General features: G+C 31.6%; 1 protein-coding gene across 3 annotated transcripts; it reads right to left on the bottom strand.

Moving 5' to 3' along the window:
• Positions 1-3363: 3363 nt before the first annotated feature.
• LOC113849203 (phosphatidate cytidylyltransferase 4, chloroplastic-like) lies at positions 3364-9951 on the bottom strand. 3 transcript variants are annotated; one of them, XM_027478923.1, is made up of 8 exons: positions 9574-9945; positions 8606-8874; positions 7132-7322; positions 5794-5918; positions 5050-5183; positions 4299-4414; positions 3964-4067; positions 3364-3844 (listed from the first exon to the last, which is right to left on the bottom strand). In XM_027478923.1, the coding sequence occupies exons 1-7, from the start codon at positions 9826-9828 to the stop codon at positions 3976-3978; spliced, it is 1182 nt and encodes a 393-aa protein (XP_027334724.1). In that variant the 5' UTR covers positions 9829-9945; the 3' UTR covers positions 3364-3844; positions 3964-3975. The 3 variants fall into 3 exon arrangements, with proteins under 3 accessions (XP_027334724.1, XP_027334726.1, XP_027334725.1); XM_027478925.1 differs by having other exon boundaries at positions 3369-3847; positions 9574-9951; XM_027478924.1 differs by having other exon boundaries at positions 3390-3752; positions 9574-9918.
• Between the last annotated feature and the right edge of the window lie 928 nt (positions 9952-10879).

Here is a 10879-nt window from a genome sequence, read left to right as displayed (position 1 = left end):
AACATCTATAAAAGAAATATCAAATATTTAGGATATGTTTGATTATTTTAAATACAAAAATCTGTTTTTAAAACAGTAATAAAACGTATTCTTAATTGTCTAAGTTTTTTTAAGAAAATATTATCTGTAAAAGAAAATAACAAATAAATAAATCATAATAATTTTTCACGTTATAAAAAAATATTTTAATATTTATATGTATAAAATATGCTCAATCATAATTAAGAATTAATCAATCGCCGGAAGAGTTAGCATATTGATGTAAATTTTCTTCACGTTTGCATATATACATGATCAGTATATTTAATAGAAAGTCATGTATTTAAATCTCTGTAAAATTCTCTTAAGTTAAATCAAATATATATATATAACTTTAAATCCTCTAACTTTGGAACTAAAATAATTAAGAATTATTCGGCAAGAAATGTTTAACTCTAACATGTAATTTTAAAATAATATATGAACCAATGAATTAATTTATCTGAAAATTCCATAATAAAATATAATTAATAATTCGCATGCTTGTAGTCAAAGAAATAAAAGTACCATATCAAACATATGCAAAGTTTTGGTGAAAGAAACACACTTCCACTCACGCAACTCACCCTCTACTTTCATTTCAACGTAGTACTTTTCATGTCACAATAATTATTCATTCATTGTTCTTTTCCTATGGTTGAAGGCTTGAAGCCACAGAAACTACCTTCGTGACTGAAAAATCAATATCACATTGGTTTTATCCATAAAGACATGATATACATATACTACTATTATATTTTGAACACATGCATTTATTGACAAACAATGCCATTGCTCGTCCCTTGCAAAACATATAGAAAAATCAATGTGAAAGTGTCTCTTCTATTGTTAAGGAGTAATATTCATCATTCCAACATGATAAAACTATCAAATTAACAGGAAAAAGAAAAAGAAAATAAACTACACAGACATTGTCTGCAAAAGTACAAGTGTGTGTTCTTTTCAACATTAATTTAGATAAGAATATAATTTAGAATAAGTATGATTTTGTAAATGGAAAAAATAATAATAACCTATTTTGAACCACTCAAATATGTTTGCACATGAAAACCAATTAATATGCTCTATGTACTAACATATCACGAGGTATTGATATGTCAATTAATATTTAGCTTGATATTCTTTTGTTTACTTATTCAAATAATTATCTAAGAAATTACTAATTCAAGATTAAATATTGGTGATACTTTCAACACAATTTGAAAAATGGAAAGATAAGTCCAGTTAATAGTATTTGAATGTTGAAGCATTCATAACCATAGGTGGTAGCATAATTATTTTTATTATGTATTTTTCCTTTCTTTTGTTTTTTATTTTTTTTGGATGAGTGTGTGAATATTAGGTACCGAATTGGGACAATAATGAATAATAGATAAATAACAAGTGTGTTAAAAATATTAATTAAAAATAAAGATAAAATATTTAATAAGAAAGTATTTATTACATTAAAAATTAAAACCATTTGATATATGTTTATTTAACTAAGTCTATACAGATATAATTAAGTTAAAATTTGATAAGAAAAGCTTTTGTCACTCAGTCATTTTATTTGATTTGAATTAAATTAATTAGATGTCAAATGTGATAATTAAATATTAAAATCTTGATTACAAAATAAAAATAAAGAGTATATTAATATTTTTTAATTAATAATGTTAACTTAAGAAGATCCAAATAAAGGAAACGGTAATTACCTAGACGACAATGACTTACGTATTTCCTCAAAGATACATTCAGATATTACGTAAATCTTACGGAAGCCCAATACAACTATGGCCATTTAAAATAATCAAAATACGAGGGTCTATGACCGTCTCAATTATATTTAAAACTCATTAAATAAATAAATAAATGTGTACATAAGCTATGAAAAAAAAATGTAAATTATTGAATTAACGATTTTGTTCATTTTGAACTTTTAAATTAATTTTAAATGTTTTAAAATAATAATTTTTTATTAAAAATACTCTTACTATTTATTACTCTTTTTATATTTTAATATAATAATTATTATTTTTAATATAATAACATTATGTTAACATTTTTCTTTAATGAATTCAGAAAACGATTATGCAATATGACGCATTGAGATTTGAGCGGCTCTGCGCATCCTTCGGCCTCAGCCATCACCATTCATCTCACTCATTCAATGCCATTGGGCCCTTGTGTAGCTACTCATAATAAAAAACCATAAACAATAATTTTTTTTTTATTGAAAGTTATATTATATATCTAAATTTAATATAATTTTAAATGAAATTTTATTATTTTTTTATTTTTATAAGATACACATTAAAAAAATCGTGCGTGTATATGCATACTTCTCCCACACCTTATTAATTAATTTCATAATGTGTTTTTTTTTTTCCTGATCTCAGTGCTTGATTGAACCTTCAGTTCAGTAGACGGCCAATGCTGACATAAAGTTGCGTCTTCCGGGTCCAAGTGCATGTCATTGGTCTGGTGCACAACTGACATGGTGAACCTCCTAGAAGCAAGAATCTCTTAATAACAAAATGAGTTGGAAATTCAATTTATGTTCTTTTGTCATCTGAAGGAAAAAAATATGGTTCTTGAAATGCATTTATCTCTTCTATTAATATGGGTTGATATTATTAATAATATTATGATTCTATGATGCCTATTACTTGCCTTAGGTTTGAAGCTGTGAGGAACTAGACCGAACCTTTCATATTCATGAGTAGCACAATTATTTTTGCATTGTTTGACAGCAAGCTGCTCTTAAGCCTACATGTTTCAGCAACAAGCCTGGTAACACATCTAACTAAATATCCGATTACCCCTCTAAAAGCCAAATGAATTCTTCATGGGTGTACTTTGGAGTAATTTGGAAGATGCAGACTCAGGTTGTTGACAAGCTGGGTTTGTTCCCTCTTATATATATAAGCAGAGCCCAAATATTGAGGTGAGGCTTCAGTTTTCTGTTGCAGGCTTCTGTCAGACTGCACAGTTGATTCATTTAGTGAAGTAAAGGGAAACTGAGATCTGAATGTAATGATCATAATCTTGAGAGTTCACTCCATTAGCACATGGACTTTTTGTGGGTTCAGAATTGTTTACTTGATCCAAATGTAGCCATTTCCACGCCAAACTTGTGTATGCTGAAAATTTTATTTTATATTCTCACACACATGATTTTGATTTAGTTTAATTATTGTGACAAATCTTTTTTGTCCATTTTACTTTTTCTTTTCTTTTCTTTTTGACAAACCTGAAAATGGGATTCAGATCTCCTATACGTTCCTAATCCTAATGCCTTTAATCATATAAAAAAATTCGTCAAAATACAATAAGACAATATCAATGATAAATAACAAAAATTTACTAGAAACAAATTATTCTTAACGATTGTTCTACAATATCCTTGGTATATTGATCTACGAGATATCAAAAGAATTGGAGTAACTGCAATTGTTCATTTTCTTTCAAAGTCAATTGTGGCTATTTACAAGTCACAATACACAACCAATGCTAACCATGTTTCGTCCTCATAGCCGTGACCTCATGTGAATTTGGAAAAGAAGCAACATAAAGTATAAACTATGGTTAACTTGGCATGGGATGATAAGAAAATTCCTGCTTCTCGTTTTCTGGTGATCATTAGAAAAAATCTCTTTCCCACCAGCAAGCATATCCAAATTTATTTACACGTTATCCTGTCTTTTGATCCCACGAAAACTATCCAGGCGTTTCTACCAAATTTTAAATTCAATTCGCGGTTGATAACATGCCAACATTGTCAGTGAACATACCATGAAGATACCACCTATCTTTCAAAAATTTACTGCTGATAAAAATACCTTGATTAGTCTAATAAAGATTGTGGTACTTTTTATTTACTGATAATATATAGTTTTCAACTATAAGTGAATGAAATTTAAACTAACTTGAAGAAACACTGACCACTATTTCATGTCATACTCCATACAGCGGTAAAAATGTTTTGACGAAGTTGTATGCGAGAGCGCCCGTAAACACATAACTGTCCACTCTGTCTAGTATTCCACCTGCATTAAATGGAGTTAGTAAAATGTGTTACTTTTAAAGTACTTTCTAACGGAGAACAAAATGAGGTGTAATTTGAAGGTGTTCATCTTTAGAGGGGAGATGACATCATTAGACATTTTTCAACCATATGCCCTGTTACTACTTATTAATATTACTGTTTCTTCACTCTTCAGTAAAATAAATAAATAAAGCATCTGTTACAGAAATATTATCCAGTTAAGAGGCATTACCATGACCAGGTATCAGTGAGCCAGAGTCTTTCACCCCCGCGTCACGTTTAATCATTGATTCAGTGAGATCACCAAAAACAGACCCAACGAAATTCAGAACACCAAGAGCTATTGCGCTGACAAAACCCAAGTAAAGACCACAAATTACCACAAGTGTCAATAACTGTTCACAGGATAAAAAGTTGCATGCTAAATGTATGTCTTATACTAGAATGAAGTATATTTACACTCATTAACAAAAGATGAGTAACGTTGTAAGGGGCAAAAATATTTGATGATATTCATGTTTTATTTCTTAAATAAGTGACGCAAATGAAATAACGCATGAGCAAACCTATAAGCTGTATAAATAATTATATATATACACTATATAATGGAGTGAAATGAAAAACCAGGTCAACAGAGGAAGATATCTAATATTTGAGATAGCAGGGTGATTAACAATTACAATATGATTGACAATACGCTAATGCCAAGAATCTCCATCATGGTACTACTACTGACTGCATCCATTGAACATTGCACATGGTTTTCCCCAAAAGAAGGTGAACATTGCATAAGTTGGCTTTTGCACAATTTCTACAGTACAGATGATGGTTGCTACTAATAAAATAATCTCACCAAAATAATGTAATTCTTAAATACTATGCAAAGTTCAACCAAAAAATTTTATCAACAAACAAGTAAAACAGATACAAAATAATTGAAATGAGTCACACACTCACATTAACTTCAACGACAGGTAGTGTACCTTGATAATGATATAGGCCAGCTAAAAATTTTTGACAGCACAACAGTAGTAACTATACACCCACAAAAGCCTATAATAGTACCCTCCCATGTCTTCTTTGGACTTATACTGGTAAGTGGTGTTCTACCAAATGCCTGCATGAAGGTAAAAGAAAATCATAATAGAAGACCAACTTAAGGGTTTTGGAAGAGAGAAGAAATAAACTGTCTGAATATGAAAACCAAGAGAAAGCCTCATAATTTGTCATGAAAAATTCATAATAATCAATTAGACACCAACTTTTGACTTAAAAAATACAACAGCAACAGCAATGATAGAATACTTACATAACAATAACAAACAAACAAACAAATAATAAATAGGCAACGAGCACATTACAGAACATTGATGATACTCGGTTATTTGGACTTAAAACCAAGACAGTAAACAAAATTAGGCATATGCATATATGTAGTATTAATTATTTTGTTTTCCAACATAATAAGGTCAACACACAGTTCCAATGACATGCTCTTGGTTGATTGTTGCAGGACCAGGATATCTCATTAAAAGCAATTTATCTTATACTAAATATTATAAGAAACTTTGAACACTACCAATATTATATATGAAATTTCATAAGTAAAATCTTAGGAATCAGGCAGGCTCAGAAGAATGGCAGGACAATTTTGGGAATCACCAAACTGAACAAGTGACAAATTTGAGGAGAAAACATATAAGTTGGACACCAATAAACCTGTATACCTTGCCACCAAGAAAAGCAAATGTATCAGCTGCAATTATGCTGCTTATGGTAATCAAAGTTGCCACAAGACCAACTGTCCAATGAGATGGGCCACCAAGAAGCACAGGCCATTTTGCTCCTATTTCTACAAAATAATATTCTATTAAGACATAGAGGCCCTAATTCAAGCCATGTAGAAAATAGGGAATTCAAAATAATGATACTATTTGCAGAAGTTATCTTTCATAAGATAAATTCTATCTAAAGGATTTGATGCCAGTGCTGTAATAAATAACACAGAAAATTGACCAATGGATATAAGCTTCCTCCATAGTGTTAAAACATGGCATTTAACTCATTGTTGTACATCAGAGCTGCTACTATAGCAAGTTAAATTTGAATGCAACCTCACATCGCAGTAGACCACACACAACCAAAATGACTGGAATATATAATGTTAAGATCCAATTTAAAAGTATGGGACTTGACTCCCACATCAGAAGTATGAAATTTTGGTGTAGGATTTATAAGGCCTTGGGCTTTCCGATTACATTACAACAACTAGCTTTTATGGTGTGGTTCTTATCATATAACCAAAGAAGTTTCTGAACAAGAGAAATCCAAGCACTTAATCATATACAAGGAGGAAAAAGTACCAGACTAGCTGCCATGGTCCCTTTGGTTCATAGTCCTAAACTATTAAAGTTGAGTTTACTTTCAGCCATGACACATTTCAACCAAAATATTTAAATTCCACAAAACTACTTTTATGGAACAAGATTGCATTTGGATTCACAAATAATTTTTGGAATGATACAAAAGTTACAAGCACACTTGATTCCTTGTTTCAAAGGTGAAGAGTACAGTAATAAACTATACTGCTCATGTTTAATGGACCTTCAACATATGGTACTAGCAATATGCCAAACCAAGTTAGAGAGAAATAAAATCTCTACATTCAATATCCAGACGAGAATTACTCCTGTTTCCACACATCAATAAAGTTAGCTAGCAATACAGTGGCATAACATTATTGAGAGAAAAAATTGAAAACCCTACTAAAAATGAAGCAGTTGAGACTTGAGATATAACAATCAGAATATTGTGTAGTAGAAATGTAATTGAAGATACTACAGATAGAATATTAAGTAGTAATAACAGTTTTGTGAAAAATATAGTAAAACTAAGGTTTTGCCGCAACAAACAACTAGACTACAAAGAGATACAACTAGCAATTGAGTATAGAACTGGTGACTTCTGTATTTTTTAACTGATTATGAAAGTATAGATCTGACCCTCCCCATCCCCACAATTGGTCCAACTAAAATTGAGAGAGGAATTAAACAATAGTCAATTACTTGTGTTCAAGGCTGGAGCTGCTAAACCACATCGAAGCTTAACCCAGAAGCAGGGAAGATATCCACAATAAACTAACCCAAATATAGCACTACTTAGCTGTGCAAAACGGGGACCTCCTCTTTGTAAGAATAATGTCGTGGCCAAAACAAAAGCAGCAGAAGTCACAGAAACATCAATATGACCACGATACCTGGCATGAATCACAAATCAGTCAGCAAGAAACATTTATCAACCTTCCATACTAGAAGTTATGCACATATATGTTAGGAATCCATAGACAGCAAAACATAAGAGTAACAAAAAAAGAAAAGGAATGAAAATTGGTATTGAGATAGAAAGAAAATGAGGTATATATTAATTATGGAAATAAAGACAATAAACCAGAGAATTTGAGTAATTCCCTGTCCAGAGCTATGCTCCTCCCAGAACATACAAATGTCTCTCCCAACAAAACAAGATTCTTCTTCCCCTTTCTCTCTCCTCATCACTTCTCTTATAACAGAATTCTCCCTACACCCCAACTCTACTATGCCACCTGGCCACTACTAACCTCCCCTTTCTTTTTCTTTCTCTTGTATACTTTACAAATTAGGGGCTTAGAGAAATTCTTGGACAAAAATGCATTTGGGCCTTCTTTATGAATTAAGGGCCTATCAATATAAATAAATATGTTTTAGATGCTTTTCACACAAGAGTTCAATAACGTCCTGCGATCCATGTAGTTGATCTCACCTAAGGCTTAGTTGTTGTTGTTGTTTTGTACACAAGTCTTCTCTAATTGAAAAGGTTTTCTCTATTTGAATATATGAAATATCTATTTTTGTTTTAATCATATCTTAGATTATCCTTTAGAACTAGTTTCCCTATTTCCTCATTATAACACATGCTGTTAGAGATGACAGAATTTTGTAATGTATGTGTTACATGTCCTTCATGGAATGTATTAAAATCTTCTTCCCCACCAATGATAATCAAATATTCTTCTTGCACTAAAATCCTTCTTGCCCTGTAGAATGTTATTGACTACTATAATAAATATAAATGCCTAATGTAGAAAAATTGCAGATCTAGATGTGCAGCCAAAATATATGTTATTATACAGGACAATTCCTTACTACTTTGTCCTCATTGGATTTTTTATCCAGTGAAACAAGAAAGTAAAACAGCATACAAGGGCAATGCTAGATTACTTGGGGTTATCCTTCCCTCTATCATGTTTTATTCATTCTCATTTCTCACTATAATCTAAAGCATGTCCTTCAAAGATTACGAAAGAAATCAGGCGTTAACTGACAAGTATTCAGTTTTAATAGGTATGGCAACAAAATCTGGAGAACAAATTGCATTCAACACATAAAACAAATATCACTAAATTTCCTTGTTAAATATACATGATGCCATGCAAAATACTAATCCTAGAGATTACCAGATGCAAGTGCACATGGAAGATTATGGCACACTAACCAATCTTACATGACAAACAATGGCAATAAGGCACAAATGACAGAGCAGACTCGTGACACATAGCGTGGAGGTGGCGTCATTCCTGCAGTAATTCCACGACTCCGAACCAATTCAAAATATTCACGTGCCCCAGTAAAGACAGCAGCAGCCAGGGCAGTTGTGAAAACCCATCCTCCGGTCAAAACAACACCACCCACAGAAATCCCAATTCCAAGTCCAAAAACAATTCTGTTCCTTAACTGGCTAACTTGATGTTGAGATTTCACAAGCAAATCCTCCTACAAGAGCAAATTATAACTTCCATCAACTCCTCAGAAAGTTAAAAATGCAACTGCAATGGCACATCCCTACCATAATTTCTCACGGGTTAATTCAAATATTCTAAATAATAAAAGCTTCAGAAAGTTTCTACCATTCAATCAAAATTCAACCAACTTCAAAATTCATCACTTTACAAGGAACAAAATGAAAAATTCACGCTTCCTACTACATTCTTCTCGCACACAAAATTGAAACACACCACGTGATTGCAGCACACGGAACTTTATCCTTCTCAGTGAAAAAAATTAACATTAATTACTCATAACAAAATCGCATAAATTTTAACTTGCAATTTTCTGAAAAATAAAAGAAAGGTTAACGTTTCTATTATCACAAATTGGTTCGGAACTCAAGTATCATCTTTCCAGGGACGACGAAATTGTATATTCTAAATTAAAGTAACAAAATTAACCATCGACTTTTTAATAAAAACTACACACTCCAATAAAAATATATGTTTCAAATAAATTTATGTACGACTAAAAATTAAATTAAAATCAGTTCAACTAAACCTTAAACCAAGCATCAACAAGCACTAAATGTTTAGTAGAACCCTAAATTCACCACGCTATTGACCTAATAAACGCGTAACTATACACAACACAGCCAAATAAAAGGAATCAAAGCTCAACATTGAATTCCTCCGAAGCAAGTACCTTTGGGGCATTGGGTTGAGGGAGCCGTTCCGGTTCGGCCTGGCCAACGGCAGCGAGGATGAGGGTTCGGTGCGTGAAGCGTAGGAGCGGTTTGGGTTTGGTGAAGAGTAGCGAGAGTGAAGGATTGTGGTGGTGATGATGGCGATGGAGAATTAGGGATTGTGAAGAGAAGGGACGGCACGTGCATGCACATAGAGGAACGAGTTTGGGATTGGGAAGGAGAGAGAGCGAGTTGCTGAGTGGAGGGTGAGCCATGAGACGGAGTTCAGAGGGAATGGCGAGCTTCGTTTAGGACCATTACCCTCCTACACCACTCTCTCCGGATTTTCCCGTCGTTTATCTCTACCGTTCCTAAGGACTGCATTCCTTTACCTCGTTAATCCCATCATCTGTCCTGATTAGCGTTAATAACATGGCTAAAATTTTAGTAAATAATTCAAAATATATTTAAATAATGTGTTATTAATATTTTTTTCAAGTCCAGCTAAAAAATTTATTAAAATTTATTAGTTAAAATTTATATGATCTGTAGTTTTTAATAACAAAGAGTACTTTACGTTAGAGAGTATTACTTACATTATTTTTTTAATATTTATTATTAATAATTACTCAAATTCATATATATTTTTTTGGATCTTGCCATAAACTCAAAAAAGATTTCCACATGTTTTTGCAAACTCAATAATATCAAGCATCACTACTTAAATTTAATAAAAACGTTGACAAATGCAACACAATAATATATTTTCTTTTTTTTCTTATTATTTATATATATATTTTTCATTTCACTCTTCATCCACGTAAAGCTTTTAGATTTGATTGTTTCAGCCTTGTCGTGCTCCACGCAGGGAGAAAAAACAGCAATTGTCCAAGTCTAACGATGTTTCATCCTCTGATTCCTCTCACATGTACCAAGAATAAGAGAATCTCTTGTTAATTAAAAAAATGGTTCTCTCATGACTTATTCAAGAAACTAATACTTAGTTTTCATTAAGTTGATCAATTTTAATCGGTCTTTCAAGTAAAATTAACACGTGATTTTTAGATAATCATCAAGTCTTCTTACTCTCCTGTAACCTTTTAACTTAAAAAATGTTGAATTTAAAATATATTTTATTACTCTAGAATCCTCAACACAAATTTGAATTTTCTCATTTCCTTTAAGAATACATCAATATGAAAAGAAAAACCGTGCATAACTTATATATATATTCTTGTGTCTTGGATCATTGACTTTATGTTTTAATAAGGTGGAAACGCTTGATTTGATCTTTAAAGAATACAAAAAATTCATTGAATAATATTT

Source organism: Abrus precatorius, unplaced genomic scaffold, assembly GCF_003935025.1.
Source record: "Abrus precatorius isolate BTA unplaced genomic scaffold, Abrus_2018 Scaffold9, whole genome shotgun sequence".
NCBI lineage: Eukaryota > Viridiplantae > Streptophyta > Magnoliopsida > Fabales > Fabaceae > Abrus > Abrus precatorius.
The sequence above is the reverse complement of the archived record's forward strand: the minus strand, read 5'-3'. Positions and strand labels throughout refer to the sequence as shown.